This window comes from Bombina bombina, chromosome 5 (genome assembly GCF_027579735.1).
Source record: "Bombina bombina isolate aBomBom1 chromosome 5, aBomBom1.pri, whole genome shotgun sequence".
Classification (NCBI taxonomy): Eukaryota; Metazoa; Chordata; class Amphibia; order Anura; family Bombinatoridae; genus Bombina; species Bombina bombina.
In genome coordinates this window covers 931,649,122-931,672,524 of record NC_069503.1, presented here as the reverse complement: position 1 = coordinate 931,672,524, position 23,403 = coordinate 931,649,122, and the positions used below count along the sequence as shown (strand labels likewise).

At 36.7% G+C, this 23,403-nt stretch overlaps 2 protein-coding genes across 2 annotated transcripts in view; one reads left to right on the top strand and one right to left on the bottom strand.

Moving 5' to 3' along the window:
- The window catches only part of XKR9 (XK related 9), a 157,694-nt gene extending 151,981 nt beyond the window's left edge, over positions 1-5,713 (bottom strand). The window contains exon 1 of the mRNA XM_053715115.1: positions 5,601-5,713. The gene's annotated coding sequence lies outside the window, so the exon portion shown is untranslated. The remainder of the gene's footprint in view (positions 1-5,600) is intronic.
- Positions 5,714-5,734: 21 nt separating this feature from the next.
- Positions 5,735-23,403, top strand: part of LACTB2 (lactamase beta 2) — a 35,121-nt gene continuing 17,452 nt past the window's right edge. The window contains exons 1-4 of the mRNA XM_053715117.1: positions 5,735-5,935; positions 11,798-11,961; positions 19,576-19,702; positions 21,740-21,918. Of these exons, the coding sequence (XP_053571092.1) occupies positions 5,811-5,935; positions 11,798-11,961; positions 19,576-19,702; positions 21,740-21,918 (595 nt within the window). The 5' untranslated portion in view covers positions 5,735-5,810. The remainder of the gene's footprint in view (positions 5,936-11,797; positions 11,962-19,575; positions 19,703-21,739; positions 21,919-23,403) is intronic.

The window sequence follows — 23,403 nt, the reverse complement described above, 5'->3', positions numbered from 1 at the left end:
CTAAAGATGACAACACATCTCAGAACCCACTCCCAGCCGGGCCAGCCCAAGCATCGGCAGTTCTGAAACATGGGGAACAGAAGAACCCCAACACCAGCTCAAAAACGAGCAGAAGAATGGCCACAGCCATCCCAACAGAGCACGGGTGTCAACCCAACTCATTAGAAACAGACAACAAGGCCGTAGACCCAACGGAATCTAACAAAAGGCCCACCATAGTCTCGACACGGAGCCAGCAAAACTCAAGATGGAACGTAACAATCCAGAGAAAAACACCCCTCTCTGAAAGGTTTACTCTCAGTTCCAACCTCCTGAATCCAAGAGAATCCCTAGAAAAAGGACCACACTTCCTTAAGAAGGAGAATAAGCCCCCTATCCTAAGAAAAGGGCCCAATGAGCATCAGCACATAGACAACCTGGCCAACCGTGACTAGGTCAAGTAGTCCAAGGAAAAGGACATAGCCCAAGTTCCCAGGAACTGGAGAACCCCAAACCAGCCCTAGAGCCAAAAAGTCTGGCAACAACTCCACAAAGGAAAACACTGAGCGAAGCCTCAGCAACCGGAAGCACCAGGGAGAAAACAGATCCGAGTCCCAATTGTTTAAACAAACAATATCCGAGAACTTAACACCCCGTCTGATATAAAAACCAGACCACAGGGACATATTAATGCAATATCCAGATCAACCCAGATAACGAGGTAACTCGCAAGTCCTGACCCAAGGAAGAGACCACCCCTTGCCAAAGTCCAATGCTCCAAACAAACTAAGGCGTTAAAAAGTGTACAACGACGCTAGAGCCCATAGACTCTCAAACAGCCATACAGTGGGGACATTTCGTTATAAATCAGTTAAACACTTGAATAAGTGGTGAAAACCAATCTGATGGATGGTAAAACACTTGATGGCTGGTACTGTCACATTATGTTTCCCCTGGGCAGAAAGAGGCCAGGGAGTGAATATACAGCCAGGGTGGGCTAGTGGGGAAGGCAGGAGTGTGAATCAGTCAGGAAGTGTGTTTAGAAATAAATTTTAACCCATTAATAGCTGTTGATAACCAATTCTGAAGGCTAGGAACTATCAGAATTGTTTTTTCATGTGCAGCAAGAGAGTGAAAATTCAGCCAAGATGGACTAGCAGGGAAGGCACGTGTGTAAATGAGTCGGGAAGTGTGGTTAGAAATAACTGTAACCCTTGAATAGCTGTTGAAAACCAATTCTGAAGGCAACAAACTATCAGAATTGGGTTTCCTTGTGCAGCAAGAGGCCAGGGAGTGAATATACAGCCAGGATGGGCTAGTGGCTAAGGCATCAGTGTGAATCAGTCAGGAAGTGTGTTTAGAAATCATTTTAACCCTTGAATAGTTGTTAAAAACCAATTCTGATGGCTGGGAACTATCAGAATTGTTTTTTTCTTGTGCAACAAGAGGATAGAAAGTGAAAATTCATCCAAGATGGGCTAGTGGGGAAGGCAGGAAAGTGAATCAGTCGGAAAGTGTGTTTATAAATCATTTTAACCCTTGAATAGTTGTTGAAAATCAATTCTGATGGCTAGGAACTAGCAGAATTGTTTGGGTTTTTGTGTGCAGAAAGAGGCCAGGGAATGAATATACAGCAAGGATGAGCTAGTGGGGAAGGCACGAGTGTGAATCAGTCGGGAAGTGGGGTTAGAAATCATTGTAACCCTTGAATAGCTGTTGAAAACCATTTCTGATGGCTAGGAACTATCAGAATTGGTTTTTATTGTGCAGCAAATGGCCAGGGAGTAAAAAATCAGCCAAGATGGGCTAGTGGGGAAAGCACGAGTGTGAATCAGTCGGGAAGTGGGGTTAGAAACCATTTTAACCCTTGAATAGCTGTTTAAAACCAATTCTAATGGTTAGAATTGTTTGTTCTTGTGCAGCAAAAAGCCAGGGAGTATAAAATCAGCCAAGATGGGCCAGTGGGGAAGGTACGAGTGTGAATCAGTCGGAATGTGTGGTTATACCCTTGAATAAGAAATGACAAGAAGAAAACAGCGCATCCACGAATCACAGCAGCGTTTATTCAGGTAAATGACACACACAGAAAATTGCACACTTACAAGATGACAGTAATGTATGAGCGGTAATGCCCTCTGGCTAGTTGTCTTTCGCCTGTAGCAAATCTCAGCGGGAACACCTCAGACGCCGACCAGCAGTACCAAGAGACCCACTTCCTGTCACATTTTGTGAATCAAATACTCTGTTCAGGTCAGTGTCAATATATCTAATACATGTATTAGATATATTGACACTGACCTGAACAGAGTATTTGATTCACAAAATCTTAGGTATCCTCACGCTGGAGAAAGTTAATACCAGGACAGAAAAAGCACTCCAAGAGGCCAACCACTAACCCACAGGAAGTGTAAGGGATCTATTCACCATCAGAAACACATCCCTGCATACTCCAAGAGGTCAACGAATATCACAAGAGGCACTACAGCTGGATACAAGGAGGAAAGCCAATCATCTATATATACCCCCAGTGCGGCATACTTACCTCATTCGATTGAGGTAATATCTGGTAAGGGTATTATATACCATCTATAACTGTATATCAACTACATCTGGAGATTCACTACGAATTATATCATTTTTAGGACTCATATGAACATTGTTTCTGAGTTCATATATTTTGTATGCAATTTTTAGCTGGACTTTCATTTATTTTATTTTATTTATTTATCTTTTATTATTTTTTAATTTTCTTTTTACCCATTTTTTTACTCTTCACATACCCCAACAGTATATTGGACATATAGGCGCTGTATCCATCTTTGAATATACATTTACTCTTACTGTCTAGGGCTTCACAACCCTCCCAGTATTTGTCCTATATAGCTGCCACTATTTCCTACTCACTTTTTGACTAGCGCCTACTACAGAGTATCACTTGTGTCAACTCAGTCCACTGAGGAGACACATTTTACTTATTCCTATATATATATATATATATATATATATATATATATATATAAATATGCCCCAAACAAAGTTGAACTCTCAGGATATTTTCACAGCAAACAGTCAGCTTTATTGGATAACGTATGAGAGAGTTCACATCTCTGAAACGTCATCCAATAAAGCTGACTGCTGTGAAAATATCCTGAGAGTGCAACTTTGTTTGGGGCATGTTTATAGCGTTGCTGCACCCTATATATATATATATATATATATATATATATATATATATATATATATATATATATTCCCATGTATAAAATAAGATAAAGTTTATTAAAGTAAAGATTAATATATTAGTACAATATAGGTAAGATATATATATATATATATATACACACCTGTATTAAAGTAAAGTAAGGCAAGAGGGGGGCTACCGCTGCTCTCTGTGGGTTCAGATGTCCCATGTCTGTGCAGTGTCTTGTAATTGCCTGGCAGCTGAATTAAACAGCAACTCATTATAACAACTCCTAAATGTTAGGCAAATAGCTTTGTATTGGTGAAAGATAATTATAGATATAATTAAAAAAAATTAAAACAAATCAGAATGTCTATTTGCTCCCTGTTGTTATACTATGTTTTAGGCTGTACACTTTAAGCACATGGATCATATCCACGGCTGCGTTAAACATTTTTGCATTGTATTTGGCAAATAGAGAGTGTTTCAGTGTTGTCATTTTGTCAGTAGTTATTCAAGACTATGTTTCCCCTAATTTATTTTCAAAATTTCCATTCAGCCATTTACTTGGATGCAAGAATATTTTTTTGCTGCACCCTATAAACACACACACACATTGTACTGTTCCCAATGTCAATGTCTTAGTTCCTCTCTGCAATATTTCCTCATACAACCTTCTAACGCAAATGTCAAAATCAAAACGTATCTGAAACTTGTTTCTAGTACAATTTCATAAAATTACTGTATATACTTTCCTCCCTAAACAGGTACATAAAGAACAAAATACTATTAGCTGATGGGATCTAATAATTAGAGGTTAAAAGGACAGTATACACCAATTTTCATTTAACTGCATGTAATAGACACTACTATAAAGAAAAATATGCACAGATGCTGATATAAAAATCTAGTATAAAACAGTTTAAAAACTTACTAGGAAGCTTCCAGTTTAGCTCTGTTAAAAGGATTAGCTAGAACACTCACTGAAAGTGGGAAATATTAAGACACTCCCCCCTCCCCTGCATATGAAAAGACTCTTTACACAAACAGGAGCAAGAGGGAGCGCCTAAAAAAAGGCTAAAGTATCTACATATGCTAAAATATCAAGGTTTAAAAAAAAATAATAATAATCTTAATATTTTAGCATATGTAGATACTTTAGCCTTTTTTAGGCTCTCCCTCCTTCTATTCATATCTATTATCTTTGAGTTTTTAGGGTTCTCATTTTGAGAGCTTGTATTGTGTAATGTTGGCGCTGTATACAAATTAATTTCACAAACAGGAGCAAGCTAGAGAATGTTGTATACGTTAGTATTCTCCTAAAACTTTGGGGCTTGGTTAGGAGTGTGAAAACCAGCGCAATGTAATTTAAAATTGAGCAAAACTATACATTTAAAAAAAAAAAGCGGTATAATCTATATATATGGATCATCTACACAACATGTATGCAAAGAAAAATTTAGTATATAATGTGGGGATAAAATGGGGATTTTTACTTTCAGTGGTGTCTCTCTCTCTCTCCCCCCTATCTCTACTCTCTCTATCCTCCCCTCTGTCTCTCCACATTCAGTTTGTCCCCCTCCTGTTTAGACATGATTTTACATTAGTATGTACATCCCAATAAATTGTTATTAAATAATCAAATAAAAAATACATAGTAATATTTTAACATTTGTAAAAGACTGTTTGGTAATTTCCGCCTATTTCCTGTGACATCACAGAATATGCAAATTAATGAACACTATGAAATATTTTTAAAAGTTGGCAGGTATGGGGAGTGCAGGTGCATTGTTATTTTATTGTATTATTATTTTTCACTGTAGAGCAAGTGCTTAAGGGAAACAAAACCCGCAATTTTTCTTTCATAATTCAGATAGAGAATACAATTTTAAACATTACAATTTACTTATTTTATCTAATTTGATTCATTCTTTAGGTATCCTTTGTTGAAGATATAGCATTGCACAAGGGCGAGCCAATCACACGAGGTATCCATGTGTAGCTACCAATAAGCAGCTCCTGAGCCTATTTTGAGATGCTTTTCAACAAAGTATATAAAGAGAACTAAATAAATTAGATAAACGTAAACTGGAACGTTAGTTAAAAGTGCATTCTCTTTCTAAATAATAAAAAATAAAAACTTAGTTTCATGTACCTTCAATCATCATATTGGCTCCTTATGTAACTGAAACCAAAACGATATAGTAAAGAACAATAACGTTCTAACCCTGAGCTCTAAATCAATTAATTTGATAATAGTAAATACTACTATATGGTTTAATAGTTACCGAATCCCCAATACTTATTTATTAATCTGTGCAGCAAAGTATAATTATATCTGAATACAGAGTAAGAATTTATTAAGAATGGAAATTCGGTGACATGCCAATACTTCCACAAACGCACACAGCGTTCAAATTTTATATATATATATATATACCGTAAATATAGCAAGCAATTAAAATCATACGGCAGCGAATTCGTTAATAGCTCTCGCTAGCTTCTTCTTCCGCTACGCTCTGCGCTCATGCGCTTCAGGACTGTCAGTGACGTAGCATAAGCTGATTGGTCGTCGCCATTTGTCATTTCATTTATTTGGTAGTGACTGTAGAGACATTTCTAGGTTTTCTAGTTTATTCGAAGTGACAAGATGTCTTTATCGCTGCTACCTCGTATCGAGCAGTTGTCCTCTCGTGTGGTGCGTGTGCTCGGCTGTAACCCTGGGCCCATGACGCTACAGGGTACAAATACCTATTTGGTGGGCACTGGTCCGAGGTAAAGCTACATATCTGTAAGCTGCAAATTCATAATGATAGCGCCCTTAGTGGTTGGCTGTTAAATATGCTGGTAACTGGTTTTGTTAATTTATACAAACCCCAAAGAACTTTTCGATAAATTGATGTTTATAAGATATAATTACAAAAGAGAGAATTAAGTAAATATAGGCTTAATAAACAACGTATGTCACGTGCCCCTATAAAATAATGGAACTTTCAAACACTATCAAGTCAAGCACAATAATGCTGAATCTAGAGTTTCGAGGGTAGCTGCTTCTCTCACAAGGAATATGATTCCCTATAGGGACCGTAGAGTCAAATGTCAAATTTAAACAACTTTCTAATTTACTTTTATTATAAAATTATCTTTATTTTCTTGTTATCCTTTATTGAAAAGCATACCTAGGTAGACTCATGTTTGGTGGCTGTACATATATCATAGTTGCCAACATTTGGGGAAAAAAATCCATGGACACTTTGGATCATAGGCACACCCATTTATGGATTTTATAGCCCCACCCACTCCAATCCACCCCAAAACAAGCACATCAAATACTAGTAGTATAATTAGCTATACTGGTTGCTTAAATTGATTGTTAACTTATGCTATACTCTTGACAATATTTGTAATAAAAAAGTAAATTATGGGAACTTTCATTGATCAAAATAATTGTAGACACTAAAACATATAAATAATCACCATTTCATTTTGTTATACATTCCGCCGTTCCTCCGCCCACAACGCATAGTCTATTTCTGTAAAGCGACAAGTCACGCTGTAGCCAATCGTAACGCACCCCCTTTGGCGTCAAAACTAGGTGCGTGATTATTAACTTGCTGGATACCAAAGAGTGGAGGAACGGCGCAAAGAATAACAAAATGAAAGGGTTATATATTTTAGCGTCTACAATGATTTTGATCAATGAAAGTGTCCATTAATTACTTTTTTTATGACAAATATTGTTGAGGGTATAGCTTAAAGTGAATGTAAATTTTGATGCTAAAGTGCCTGTTTTTTTAAAAAAAATTTGATTAAAAACAGGGGCACTTTCACTTTAATTTACATTTCACTTGTGAAAAAATACCTTTTAAACTTTACAGCCGCTCCAGCTTCCCACGGTCGTCGCAAGCCATTTCTGACGTCAGAAATGATTGATCGTCATCCTCCAATCACGTCTTCCCCCCCGGGAGAATCAGTGTCTGATTCAACGCCGTGATCAAAAATACATTTAAAAGTACACTCATAATAACAGAATCTAATAATAAAAAAAAATAGCAATAAAAGTTATGAGGGCTCAAAGATATGAGATCTCAGGCGTTAGAAAAAGAAACTGGCTAAAAGTGCTTTTACATAGGGATCCATAGGAACATGTATACATATGTACAGTATGTATATTAGTATGTATGTATTTCTATACATATGTATAAATGTATTTAGTTTGCTTTTAAACTTAGCTGAGAGCTTGTGAGCGAGTGCTGGACTTTATTTGTGTGTGTATTGTAATGTCTGTTTTATCATTTTCCCTAGGGACATGCTCCCAGGCTGGTCTGGGCCAAGACTGCATGTGACTCTGGAGATATAGCACTCTCAAAGAGCTGCATAGTTTAGGGGTCATGTGATGTGTCGTCCGGTCTGGGAGTACTGTTCCACTTTCCTTGTTTTACTTGCGCTTAAAGGGACACCGAACCCAAATTTTTTCTTTCATGATTCAGATAAAGCATGCAATTTTATGCAACTTTCTAATTTACTCCTAATATCAGTTTTTCTTTGTTCTCTTGCTATCTTTATTTTAAAAGCAGGCATTTTAAAATCTTAGCAGCCAGCCCATTTTATGTTCAGCACCTTGGATAGCGCTTGCTTATTGGAGGGTTACATTTACCCACCAATAAGCAAGCATAACCCAGAATCTCAACCAAAAATGGGCCGGCTCCTATGCATCACATTCCTGCTTTTTAAATAAAGATAGCAAGAGAACGAAAAAAAAATTGATAATGGGAGTAAATTAGAAAGTTGCTTAAAATTGCATGCTCTATTTGAATAATGAAAGAAAAAATTTGGGTTTAGTGTCCCTTTAAGGGTGATTACAAAAGTCTGTGAACCCTGACTAGTTTCCAGTTTGTATGTGAGCCTGCATTTGTGTGGCTGTATTAGGGTCCCAGGTTTAGGAAGAGACCTTGCTATGGTACCTGGGCTTGTCCCATTTGGCCAAATGCGGTAACTGACTCTTCCAGTTTGCTTTTAAACTTAGATGAGAGCTTGTGAGCGAGTGCTGGACTTTATTTGTGTGTTTATTGTACAAATATAAACACATATATACATATGTATAGAAATACATACATATATCTCATCTCCACCCTGACTCTCAAGCACATAACTGGCATAGGAAGAATAACTGCAGCAAGCACCAAAATAATCAAGCAAGGCTTAAATTATTAACCATTCAGCATCTATATAGCAAGACACCACAAAACACCCTAGTTTATATAGATGTTATACAGCCAGAAATTAAACAGTAATATTACCTCAGTATGTTTCTGACTACTGTGTTGTGGCTGCTGGAAAAAAAAACAATATTATTTTTTTTTCTATGTTTTGTGTATTCCAGTCCCAGCGCATGAAGAGCCTGATGTCCCTGTTAATCAAAGACAATGTGCAACACTATTCAGATGTCGTGCTTACTCACACATTGCATTCTTCTAGTCTACCCACCCTGGTATAACAGAAGTGCACACATAAAGAAGACTACAGAAACAAACTTGCATACAATAACTTACAGACTAGAGACAATGAAGTAAAACCATAAACCACAGCACCCTCTGTGGTGGGAGTACTGCACTAAATACAATATTAACTAAATACAGAGTAAATAGACCAATGGACACTGTCCCAGGAAAAATGGGACAGTTGGCAACTATGATATGACTTGTCATTGGCTCATATGAAATGTTCAGTTAGCTCCCAATAGTGCATTGCTGCTCTTAAAACTGTTTAATGCTTTGTTTGCCCTAATGTCAACACTCCGGTTTCCTCCATCACCCCTTGAATGAAATGGTATAATAGCAAGTTTCTTACTATATTTTCTCCAGGATGGTAATATGGATACTACAATTTACAGGTGGCAAATTTAATCTGCAGTAATGTTACCTGCATATAAAATGTCCCAGGTAACATTGCCACAGGGGTTCACATTCACCCCTTAGGTGTCAGAAAAAGCTACAATGCATGTTGTGCTTTGACATCAAAAACATTTAACCTAACTACCAGAATGTCCCCACTCACCTGTAGTCGATAAGGTTTGATTGGCAATGTTCTTGAAGGACAATGTCATGGGTATCAAAATCTTGGACCAGATGGGCTCTCAGCCCTGATATTGTCATAGTTGATGTTTGACTATTATTGGCGAGTACCAATTCTATACATGCTTGAGTGACAGCCAAGAGTGTATATGATGCATACACACCAATCAGAGGGTCTGTAAACTCTGCGGTCAGCTCTGGAGGTGTGAAAGGTGATGGACACTATGTTTAATTCTGATTCAATAGCCCTTTTAAAGTTATGGTATATGGGAAACAAGCATTAAACAATACGTTGTGACACTATAAGGTCCCTTTCTCTTACTCTGCCACTCTGACACATTATTTTCTATAGTAGAAAATTGAACATGGGCTGTGCAACTATGTAAGTTTTCATTTAATGAAAATATCACTTGTTCACTAGGGAGGGGCGAATGTCTCTCAACATTCGAAAAATGAAGCAATTTTAACACGTTCGTTCGGTTCAAATGTTTGTACAAGATTCTAACATTCATTTAATGTAATAGTATTCCTATTGCTTTCTTTAAATGTAATATTTTATTTGAATTTTCTAATAATTCGAATAAAATTATGCAATATTAGAATTAGAAAAAATTGAATTTATAAATGTGTAATAGTATTTCTAATGCTTTCTTTAAATGTAATATTTTAATTATGCAATATTCGAATTTGAAAAATTCAAATTTTTATATTTGTAATAGTATTTCTAATGCTTTCTTTAAATATAATATTCAAATTATGCAATATTCGAAATAGAAACATTCAAATTTATATATTTGTATCTATTATGTATCAATTTACTAAATTCCCTACCACATGAACTATTGAACTTCTGAATAGTATTTGGTTTAATCAAATGTTACATTCGAAATTTCGAACGTAGAAATTCGATTTAATTATAAACATTTGAATTCGAAAGTGACATTCGAAAACTGTAAATAGCATTCTATAATAGGATATTTAAGAATATTGGTTCAACATTCGATTATGTAAATCAAATTTCTACAATAACATTCGTTCTAACATTTAACAAATGTATAAACCGTAAATTCCTTCTTAAAATAAAAATTTAAACATATTTAACAATAAAAACATCTAGGTACTAAAAAGATGGGTAAACCAGTTGTATCCACCCTTAAAGGGCCACTGTAAGTAAATATTTTCTATGCCTGTTACTAACTAACTACCCCAAATACGCTTTTTATCAATAGCATTTCATTAACATATCTCTACCGTATATCAGAAATCTTGTCTGCAAATGTAATTGTTTTTCAAACCCACTCCGTGGGTATCCTTTGCTCTGTACCAATCCGTTTACAATACCTAGGTTTCAAAATGGCGCTTTAAACACAAAGTTATTGGTTTAAGTATTTTGAACACTCAGTGCTGAAAATAGTGGGCAGGATAATGTGACATCATCGGCGAATATAACTTTTAGAACATTATGAAACTTCGTTTTGGAGAAAATATAGGTCAGTAGGTTTTAATTAATGTTTATTAACTTTAATATGTTAGTTGTTTAGCTTAAAAATTATAACAGAAAGTAATCCTTTAATATATGAGAGCAGCTGCCCTGTCTATTCTCCCCCGGCCCAGAAAGATGAAGCTGCTCTCACCCCAAGCTGGTATTTTATCAGCATGGCCGTTAAGTTTAAAGGGACAGTATACTATAACATTGTTTTTACCTTAATGTGTTTTTAATTACTTTTTTTACCAAGTGTATAAAATGTATGATATTTGCTTTTTAAGGTTTATTTGTGTATATAAATTAGCTGATTTTGTGTTTTGAGACCACATCCTGATAAAATGGGTTGAGCTTGTATGTGTAATCAGAGCTCATTACTTTATCACATTGTGTACATACACCTGCTTCTTTATCTTATGTCTATCCGTAAACCAATCACCAATACTTGGAGATAACAATGGAAAATTAACATTTTATTACCATATCTCTTATTTATCCCACTGGGAGTGTAATTTCTTCTGCTGGCTGTGTTTCCACAGCTTGGCCTTAAGGCCAAAAACTTTCAGAATAGGTGGGGTTATCAGCTATTTCAAATGCCAATATAAAGGTAATGGAACAAATTAAAAATTTTTGAGTAAACTGTCCCTTTTAAGGTTTGGGCCAATGTAGAAAATAAAGAATAAATATAGAAATAGAGGCCTTATAATGAACAAACTTATTCTATGTGTGTTGGAATCTATTTATAAAGAATTGGCAATTTAAAATCAGTTCTAAGAGCTTTAGTTTCAGAGTTATGCTGAATAATTATTTATGATAATGGAACCCTACCTCAGCATCCTGTATCTGACTAAACCCCATGACTGCTGACATGAGCTATCATAATATTGCCAGCTGGATGACAGATTTATAAACTGTAATGTTCTATGTTCACTCTTTATAATATTATCATAGTAATTTTTTAGTACTTACCTTTTCTTTAGCAGTAAAAATAAATTTACAAACATTGACACTTTTCCTACATCAATTTACAAATCTTGACTAAATTATGCTTATTCTTTTTATTTATTTATTTTTATATAGGAGAATTCTTATAGATACTGGGGAACCTTCAGTACCAGAATATATCAGCTGTTTGAAGCAAGCACTCTCTGAATTCAGCACAGCCATCCAAGAAATCATAGTTACACACTGGCATCATGACCATACAGGTGGTATCACTGACATATGTAGAGATGTCTCAAATGGTAAGAATCACTTTATCATTTTAGCCTTTATGTTTAGATATAGAATCTATGAATCTAAAAGATTGCGCTAAATAAGCTTGAAGTGTGGATTTTAAAAATAATGATATAACAAGTTATTTGTTCATAAAGAACATTTATCTCATATTATTGGGGTGCTCTTTATGCTAAGAACATTTAGAGTTTCATAAATTGCAGTACTAATTTCCACAAACATATTTCAATGTGCTTTTTATATTATATATTTTATTTATATTTTATATATCACATATCCTGTAGATACTTTTACACATATGTGTGTGCGTGCGTGCTTGCATTTTTTTTCTATGTCCTGCCTTGATTTACTATTTTTATAGTTGTAAGCTCGTCAAGCTTTTGGGGGGATACTCCACAGATTTAAGACTTTTAAATCTCCCTGTCTATGCCAATATGCTTAGCATAACCCACTTTTGTAAATTAAACACTTTAAAAGTTCTTGCAGTGAACTGTTTTACTAAGCAGCTAATATTTCTAGTTTATTTAATGGAGTGGAGAGTTATCTAAATCATGATACTAGGTGTATTGCGAATCAGTTATATTATTTGAGAGCAAATATCACATTTGTACTGGTTCTAATTCCATTGTTTAATGTCTAGTATATGATATGGTATCCTTTCATCTATGATCTATATCAGAAGACGAAAGCCCTATGGCCTCATATATACTTCTAAAAAGATATGATTTAATGTGATCGTATATTCTACTTTGACAAAATTAGTTGTTTTTTTTTTCCATATTTTGTAAACCTGTGAAGATATATTAGATGAATGATTGTTGTAAATTTCATTATGCTGTTTGTACTAATATATATATATATATATATATATATATATATTAGTACAAACAGCATAATAAAATTGACAACAATCATCTAATATATCTTCACAGGTTTACAAAATATATATATATAGACACACACACACACACAAGCACACTTTCAGGAACGAACAACCAGCTCAATAACTTGTATGCTTGGTATATGGTGATTTACCACTTGGGTGCAGCTTCTTTTTAGCCCAGTAATGCTTTTCACAGAGTAGAACTTTCCTGTAGTATATCAGACTGATCCAACCTATTAAGATCAGTCCAGCTTTTTCCCTTAGGGAGATATAATACACACAGAGAGAAGCACACTCTCAGGAATGAATACTAGCTCAATAAGTTGTTAGCTTGTTCTACAGCGATTTAACACCTGGGTGCGACTTATTTTTAGCCCAGTAATTCTTTTTACAGAGCAGAACTTTCCTGTATTATATCAGTTTGATCCCGCCTATTACGGTCTGTCCAGCACAGAAATACCAGCAGTTCCTCTCTGAACGAGGAACATGACAGCCCCAGACAATCGTTTCAGCCTTCATTGGGTCTCGTCAGTGAGGTGCAGCCATATTCCTCTAAGCACACTGGGCAAGGAGTCCACGTCTGGTTTCCCCCATCATCCTTAGGGAGACCTCCCCAGGGTCCTAATACAAATGCATACAGAGAGAGAAGCACTCTACCAGGAATAAACATCAGCTCAGTAGCTTGTTCTATGACGAGTCACCACCCAGGAGCAGCCTCTTTTAGCCTAATTGTGCTTTTCACAAAGGAGAACATTCCTGACGTATATCAGTCTGATCCCACCTAGTAAGATCAGTGCAGCGCTAAAACCAGGAATAAACTCTACCAGGAATAAACATCAGCTCAGTAGCTTGTTCCATGACGAGTCACCACCCAGGAGCAGCCTCTTTTAGCCCAATTGTGCTTTTCACAGAGGAGAACATTCCTGACGTATATCAGTCTGATCCCACCTAGTAAGGTCAGTGCAGCGCTAAAATACCAGGCAATCCTTCTTTGAACATGGAGCACGACAACCCCAGGTGATCATTGTAAACCTGTGAAGCTATATTAGGAACGATTGTTGTCAATTGCATGATGCTGTTTGTTATTTATATTTATATATATATATATATATATATATATATATATATATATATATATATATATATATATTATATATAAAAACAATGATAATGGACAAAGACTTTCACCTATTTATAAATAATGAATATGCAAGAGATTTCTGTTTTAACCCCTTAATGACCAAGGACGTACGCCACACGTCCTCAAAAAAAATACAGTTAATGACCGAGGACGTGTGGTGTACGTCCTTGGTCTGGAAAGCAGCTGGAAGCGATCCTGCACGCTTCCAGCTGCTTTCCGGTTATTGCAGTGATGCCTCGATATCGAGGCATCCTGCAATAACCCCCCTTGGCCATCCGATGCAGAGAGAGCCACTCTGTGGCCCTCCCTGCACCGGACATCGGTGGCCGGTAACGTTGGTGGGTGGGAGCAAGTCTGGGAGGCGGGTGGGCGGCCATCGATGTGCCGAATGGAGTGGAGGGGGGCGGGAGCGGGGGGGGCGGGAGCGCGCATGGGAGCGCGCGCGTGCACGGGGGGCGGCGGGCGGGCGCGTGCACGGGGCGGGAGCGGGAGGGAACCGCTGCACTACAGAAAAATAAACTGGGAAAAGTTAAAAAAAAAAAAAGTTTTAAAAGCTGTAAATAAACAGCTAAGGGACCTGGAAGGGGTGGGGGGTTGATCTTGGGGGGGGGGGGAAGCTACACTACAGAAAAGGGTATTTTTTTTAATAAAAAGGCACATTTTTTTACTAAACTGGGTACTGGCAGACAGCTGCCAGTACCCAAGATGGCGCCCATTAAGGCAGAGGGGGAGGGTTAGAGAGCTGTTTGGTGGGGGATCAGTGAGGCTGGGAACTAAGGGGGATCCTACACAGCAGCATATGTAAATATGCTAAAAAACACACAAAAAAAGCCCAAATATAGCTTTTATTTTAGTACTGGCAGAGTTTCTGCCAGTACTTAAGATGGCAGGGACAATTGTGGGGTGGGGGAGGGAAGAGAGCTGTTTGGGAGGGATCAGGGGTCTCATGTTTCAGGTGGGAGGCTGAGCTCTACACTAAAGCTAAAATTAACCCTACAAGCTACATAATTAACCCCTTCACTGCTAGCCATAATACACGTTTGAAATGCAGCGGCATTTGGCGGCCTTCTAATTACCAAAAAGCAACGCCAAAGCCATATATGTCTGCTATTTCTGAACAAAGGGGATCCCAGAGAAGCATTTACAACCATTTGTGCCATAATTGCATAAGCTGTTTGTAAATAATTTCAGTGAGAAACCTAAAATTGTGAAAAATTTAACGTTTTTTTTAATTTTATCGCATTTGGCGGTGAAATGGTGGCATGAAATATACCAAAATGTGCCTAGATCAATACTTGGGGTTGTCTACTACACTACAGTAAAGCTAAAATTATCCCTAAAAGCTCCCTACATGCTCCATAATTAACCCCTTCACTGCTGGGCATAATACACGTGTAGTGCGCAGTGGCATTTAGCAGCCTTCTAATTACTAAAAAGCAACGCCAAAGCCATATATGTCTGCTATTTCTGAACAAAGGGGATCCCAGAGAAGCATTTACAACCATTTAAGCCATAAATACACAAGCTGTTTGTAAATAATTTCAGTGAGAAACCAAAAGTTTGTGAAAAAATTAGTAAAAAAAAGTGAACGATTTTTTGTATTTAATCGCCTTTGGCGGTGAAATGGTGGCATGAAATATACCAAAATGGGCCTAGATGAATACTTTGGGATGTCTACTAAAAAAAAATATATACATGTCAATGGATATTCAGAGATTCCTGAAAGATATTAGTGTTCTAATGTAACTAGCGCAAATTTTGAAAAATAATGGTTTGGAAATAGCAAAGTGCTACTTGTATTTATGGCCCTATAACTTACAAAAAAGCAAAGATCATGTAAACATTGGGTATTTCTAAACTCAGGACAAAATTTAGAAACTATTTAGCATGGGTGTTTTTTGGTGGTTGTAGATGTGTAACAGATTTTGGGGGTCATAGTTAGAAAAAGTGTGTTTTTTTCCATTTTTTCCTCATATTTTATATTTTTTTTATAGTAAATTATAAGATATGATGAAAATAATGGTATCTTTAGAAAGTCCATTTAATGGTGAGAAAAACGGTATATAATATGTGTGGGTACAGTAAATGAGTAAGAGGAAAATTACAGTTAAACACAAACACCGCAGAAATGTAAAAATAGCCTTGGTCCCAAATGGACAGAAAATGGAAAAGTGCTGTGGTCATTAAGGGGTTAAAAAAACCTTTTAATAAAGTTAATGGTGCAGACCCTTTAAAGAGAAATTTCTAAGAAAATTTAAAGAAAGATACTGTAAGGAGGAAATAACCTCTCTTTTACACAGAAAGGGAATACAGCACTCTTTTATTTATTAAAGCATATTCTTTTATTGATTTATCAAATTCCCATTTAAAGACCTCACCAAGATCATTGTGAAGCATATTCCAAATACACAAATGATGCCTAGTTAAAAAACAAGGCAGCTACGTATATATGACTTATAAGAATATGTAAAAAAAATCTACTATGTATTACATCGCTAAATACATTCATAATCTCTGGCATAATAACATATAATATCTCAACATATAACAACCCCTTGCTCAAAAACTTCTGAAGAGCAAGTAAGGTCAATTCATAATGCCCAGATTAGTGAAAACCCAATTCAAAAAGTTCTCACTCTATAGTGACAAGTTTCACTTATCCTGTAACACAGCATGCTTATGAAAATTAACAGTCGCTGAAAAGTATATATACGTAGTTGCCTTGTGTTTTAACTAGACATAATTTGTGTATTTGGATTTCGGAATATGCTTCACAGTGATATTGGTGAGGTCTTTAAATGGGAATTTGATAAATCAATAAAAGAATATGCTTTAATAAATAAACAAAACGAAAGAAGGAGTCGTCCAAAGGCGAAGTAAAAACAAAACATTTAATTGTAATCCACTTGGGGTAAAAACATGGAGGTACATAGTGCACATAAACACACACACAAATGTATTAGGCTGACATGTTTGGCTTTCTGCCGTAATCGTATCTGATCGCTCAGGAGAACACTCATATAACAAAAGTATATCCATGTACATATGGAGAGCGTCCCAAATAAATTATTCATGAAAGAATAGCATGACCTGGATATTTATGTCAACATCAAGGTCATGCTATTCTTTCATGAATAATTTCTTTGGGATGCTCTCCATATGTACATGGATATACTTTTGTTATATAAGTGTTCTCCAGAGCTAACCCAAAAGATAATATCTTAAATGTTAAATTTGTATCAAATGTTTTATTAACCCCTTGAGTGCTAACGACGGCTCTGAGCTGTTGCAAATTGTCTCAGTCAGGTGCTAACGACGGCTCAGAGCCATCACTAGCACTCTCCAACCTTGAGGGAGATCTGAGGTCTCCCACCCGCTCCTACCCTGGTGATCGGGCCTGTATAGTGACAGGCATCGCCGGGGCTTCACGTTTTGTGCGGTGACGTCACGCACAATCACGTGATGACGTCACTGTGCAACTTTATTTAAAAATTCACAATGACAAGTATAGGGAAAGGGGGCATGCTGTATCTCAGGCATCTAAGCAGCTACAGACCCCCAAGACCCTCCGTTGGAAAGGTAATCGCCTAACCTTTCCAACTGTATAAGTCTTGGGGATCTGAAAAAAAAAAAAAAAAGTTAAAAAATATATATATATTTAAAAAAAAAATCAAATCAGCTTAGCACCCAGGTGGGAAAGTGCTTAGCGCTCAAAGGGTTAAACATCATTATGTATATAATCCATGGGCATTAGGTAATATAACGGTTTAATATGGCAGTTAATTCATAAAGAGCTATTGGTTAGTGGAGAACCAATGAGCAAACAGGTATGCCTTTAAACAAGTGACTCAAATGTATAAGCTACGATTACGGCAGAAGGCCGAAACATGTCAGCCTAATGCATTTGTGTGTATTTTTATGTGCACTATGTACCTCCATATTTTTTATATTTTTTTTGGATTACAATTAAATGTTTTGTTTTTACTTCGCCTTTGGACGACTTCTCCGCAATCCTATCCTCATACAGCATTTTCCCGGAGCAGGTCCCTGTTCATTGGCTGGTGTTCATCAGGTGTTTAGTCACACACACACACCCCTATGTTAGAGCAGGACGCCGCTAACTCCTTACAAGCAAAGAGATCCCGGTGAAACAACTCTTTCAGAGACACATCAAGAGTGGTGAGTGTGCACAGCTATATGCTGTGTTGAGCACGGGCTGCTCTGAAAGGTTCCACAGCCACAATTTTTGTTGTGCAAGTATAGTTGTTACTGGGAAACGAATGTCCCATATTAAAGGGATATACTCTCATTTTATGCTTGTTATTTGGACTCAATATTCCTATAAGGGACTGCAGAGGAAAGAATTTTATTTCTCTTTTTAGACTATGTATAATAATATATGTGCAATTTAGTAAACACCTTACATTTACGTATATATATATATATATATATATATATATATATATATATATAATATAGCACACAGAGAAAGTCCAGCATTGTGTGGCTGTTTAGGGATTCATGTTTTGGAAGAGACCTTGACGCGGTACCTGGGCTTATCCCATTTGGCCAGATGCGGTAACTAATTCTTCCATCTTTGCTTTTAATCTTAGCCGAGAACTTGTAATTGAGTGCTGGACTTTTTCTGTGTTCTGTATTAATATGCTTTGTAATTTTACCTATGGGCCTTGCACCCAGACCTGTCTGGGGTTAACTGCCTGTGACTCTGGGGACAGTGCAGCTTTCTGAGAGTGCTATTGTGCACCCAGGGCTGTGCATGTTGCAGGGTCATGGGATGTGTACCCAGTCTGGTCTGAGAGTGCAGTCCCCTTCCGTGTTTTGTATATGTCTAGGGTTATTACATAAGCATGTGCACCCTTCACTTGTTCACAGTTTGTTGGATTGAGAGCTTGCATTGTGTGTCTGTTTAGGGACTCAGGTTTTGGAAGAGACCTTGACGTGGTACCAGGGCTTATTCCATTTGGCCAGATGCGGTAACAAACTCTTCCATTTTTGCTTTTAATCTTAGCTGAGAGCTTGTGAGTGCTGGACTTTCTCTGTGTGCTGTATTAATTTGTTTTGTAATTTTCCCTATGGGCCTTGTAACTGCCTGTGACTCTGGGGACAGTGCAGCTTCCTGAGAGTGCTATTGTGCACCCAGGGCTGTGCATGTTGCAGGGCCATGGGATGTGTACCCAGTCCGGTCTGAGAGTGCAGTCCCTTTCCGTGTTTTATATATTTATATATAATTTGAGGAAGGGGAGCGTTATCCCCAAACATCACATTAAAAGGCACTGAAAAGTCAAGAGTGCAAGCCTCTTATTTGGTATGTATGTGTGTGTGTATATATATATATATAGATAGATAGATAGATATATGGATATATATAGATAGATAGATAATGTATTAATATTTTATTTTAAAGATTATCACCATCTACATTTATTCAAATGAAAATCATATTCTTCAACACATCAATTAATTTATATTTGCATTCACTTGTTTACACTTTAGTATTGCGTATCATTTTACATTCCTGCAATCTTGTTTGCTTTAGAATTATTAATTGTTTTAAATATTATACATTTTTTTCTGTAGGTCCTAACTTTGCAATTAGTAAACTTCCACGTAATCCGCATAAAGAAGAAGTAATAGGAGCAGGAGAACAAAAGTACAACTATCTTAAAGATGGAGATATGATAAGCACTGAAGGAGCAACACTAAGGTACCTGCAAAGTCAGAAGCCTTGGAGATTCCCTTGAAATTGTGGTTGTTTGTACAGCAGAGCAATCATATTTCTCAGTCATAAACAAGTTGAAAGAGGTTACTTATTAAAACCTGCAGTTAGAAAAATGTCTAACCACTGAGATAAAAATATATATAGACTGCTACAATAAACATTCAGGGTGGATTTTTATTTGCATTTTTAAATGTTGAATACATATTTTGCTTTTCAGGATTAACTTTATCTCTGTTTTATAACAACAGGCACATACTGCTGTTGGTTTTATTTATTGTAACATATTTTATATAGATGTCATTAGAAATTTCTTTTAAAAAAACAAAAGGCCTAGGAAAGCAAATAATATCCCTTTGTGAAATTCTGGCATAATGACGGTTAAAGTATATAGCAAAGGAGGGAACCTTGTTATCTTATTACTTAAAAGCACATTCCATCCAAAATTTTAGATAGAAGTAACTTAGTAGTTCGTAAAAATGCTTCTGGTAAAAGCTATAACTGTTTCAATGGGAGCTTTTATTGTAAAAATGCAAGTGGAGCATATCTAAATATGCTCAGCGCACCCGAATTTTAACCCCTTTACCCATATGGACGTACCGCATAACGTTGATCTACATCCATAATACTGGAAGCCCAAGCAGTCTTGGTTGTCAAATGGCAAATGAGACGTGCTGCTTGTGGGCTTCCAGCATCTGCCTTCTTATGGTAATGGAGCACGATCAGGGTTTCGTTACCATATGAAGCTAGATTGAAAGATTGTTACAGACAGTGATACTGTCTGTAACAATCTTCGTTGGTGACGGTGAGAGGGGTGGGAGGGAAGGCTGGATGAGGGTCAGCGGCCCAGCAGCTGAGAGAAGAGGGAGGGGCAGCTACACTACAGAAAAAATAGGCAAAAAGCATAATATTTTACTTAAAGTACTTAAGATAGCGGTTACAATTGTAAGGTTGGGGAGGGAAAAACTGTTTGACAGGGATCAGGGAGGGAGATGTGTCGGGTAGGAGGCTGATCTCTGCACTAAAGCTAAAATTAACCCTACAAGTTACCTAAATAACCCCAGATATCAGTGTTACAATGTAACTATCACTAATTTTGAAAAAAAAAATGCTTTGGAAATAGCAAAGTGCTACTTGTACTTATTGCCCTATAACTTGCAAAAAAAGTAAAGAAAATGTAAACATTGGGTATTTCTAAACTCAGGACAAAATTTAGAAACTATTTAGCATGGGTGTTTTGGGGTGGTTGTAGATGGGTAACAGATTTTGGAGGTCAAAGTTAGAAAAAGTGTGTTTTTTCAATTTTTTCATCATATTTTATAATTTGTTTTATAGTAAATTATAATATATGTTGAAAATAATGGTATCCATTTAATGGCGCTATATACCGTATATATATATATATATATATATATATATATATATATATATATATAAACGCTATATAATATGTGTGGGTACAGTAAAAAAGTAAAAGGAAAATTACAGCTAAACACAAACACAGCAGAAATGTAAAAATAGCCCTGGTCCTTAACAGTAAGAAAATTGAAAAGTGGTCCGGTCACTAAGGGGTTAAAATGGAATGTCCTATCTGAATCATGAAAGTTTAATTGACTAGACTGTCCCTTTAATGACTTTGAAATTGAAAAGACATCTTTTAGTCCTTTTTTGTACCCAAGGGACATGAAACCCAATTTTTTAAAATCATGATTCAGATAGAGCATAGATTTTTAATATATTTTCCAATTTACTTTTATTTTCAAATTTACTTATGCACATACTTATTTGCATAGTATGACTTGTTGAAGAGAAGACCTAGGTAGGTAGTGTTTCATGGCCCTTTTAAAGCCTTCTATTACCTTGAGTTTCAGATTTGAAATGTTCCCACCCCAAACCCAGCATTAAAATGGTTAAATGCCTGATAAATATATCTCAGGTAATGCAAAGTCCTAGTAATAATAGTGTGGTCAGTTTTATAGTTTTTTTTTGTTTTGCTAATCCTAGATGTTTGTGCGTCTTGTTTAGGGTAATTTATACACCTGGACACACTGATGACCATATGGCTCTGCTGCTGTTGGAAGAAAATGCTGTGTTCTCTGGTGACTGCATTCTGGGAGAAGGCACAGCTGTGTTTGAGGATCTCTATGATTATATGAAATCCCTAGAAAACCTGTTGGACGTTAAGGCTGACAAAATCTATCCTGGTTAGTGAAATCAGCAGCAAGAGAACACTTACAAACATATAAAACACACACACATATAGTGCTTTCCATACAGTTTGTTATATCAGAGCTTTGAAGCGCACCCTGGCAGTTGTTGAATGAGTGCTAAGCCAGATATGATTGCATATTGTTAGTGGTGGGATAAGATAGTCCTAGCTTGCCCAGCATAAAGGGAACACTATTAAGTTCACCAAGTTCTCTTGCGCTCTCTCTCTCCCCCTCTCTCTTGCGCTCTCTCCCCCTCTCTTTTGCGCTCTCTCTCTCTCTCTCTCTCCCCCTCTTTTGTACTCTCTCTCTTCCCCCCTCTCTCTTTTTTTTTTTTAAATGTTTTATCGATTTTTCAAAATAGGAAACAAATAAACAAATGAAGAATAAGTACAGATCACTCACATTTGTCACAAAAATAAACAAAACAAAAAGGGGTTGAAATCGTACACAATAAATAACATGTAACACATTGTCTTATACAGAGAATTATAAGCTTACATATGGCATTGTCAGAGATATTCCAGATTTTAAGCTTTACATTACCCCACTTTACAGGTAAATAGATATAACTCTCACAGGATTTTTTGCTCCAATAAGAAAAAAACATCAGCGAAAAAGTCTTGCTTCCCAATATACTGATAATGTAATCTTTCTAGCGCTAAGACATGATCTACTTCATTTAACCACATAGGTAGTGTAGGGAGCACAGGTTTCTTCCATAGCCTGGGTATTAAACGCTTTGCGCAGTTAAGCATACAGTGAAATAATTGTTTCCTATATATGCAGGATATGTGTGGTGTATCGTTAAGTAGAATAATAGTGGGTGAAAGTGTTATTGAGGTGTCAAGTACAGTGTTAATGCTCCTAGAGATGTCTTCCCAAAAAGTGCTTAGTAGGGGACAGGACCACCAGATATGGGATAGTGTACCTACCCCTCCACAGTGTCTCCAACATAGTGATGAGGAATTCGGAAAGATACTGTGAAGGCGGTGCAGTGTCAAGTACCATCTGGAGAGCAACTTATAATTCATTTTGGCTATATTTATGGAGATGGATGACTTTTTTATCTCATTAAATATGTGGCTCCATTGGGACTCAGGTTGGCTTTTAGCTCGGTTTCCCATTTAGAGACATAGGAGGGCTTCTTATCAGGAAAGGCACCTCTTAGTATTTTGTAAATTATGGAGATATAGGACCTGGTTATAGAGGGGGAAGTACATAAGGTTTCAAAGGGTCTGGTGAGGTCCTGTTTGTGGGGGCTAGTGAGTATGGCATGTCTAATCTGGAAGTAAGGAAACCATAGGTGAAAAGGTGGCCCTAGTAGTTGGGAGAGTGCCAGTTGCGGAAGTACTGTTCCTCTGTCCAACACAGTATAAACTGGGATATTTGTGGGTAAACCCGCAACACATGGAGTCTGAATAGTGTGAGAATCTAACAGACTCGGGTTATTGAGGAGACGGGTTAGGGGGGATATTGAGC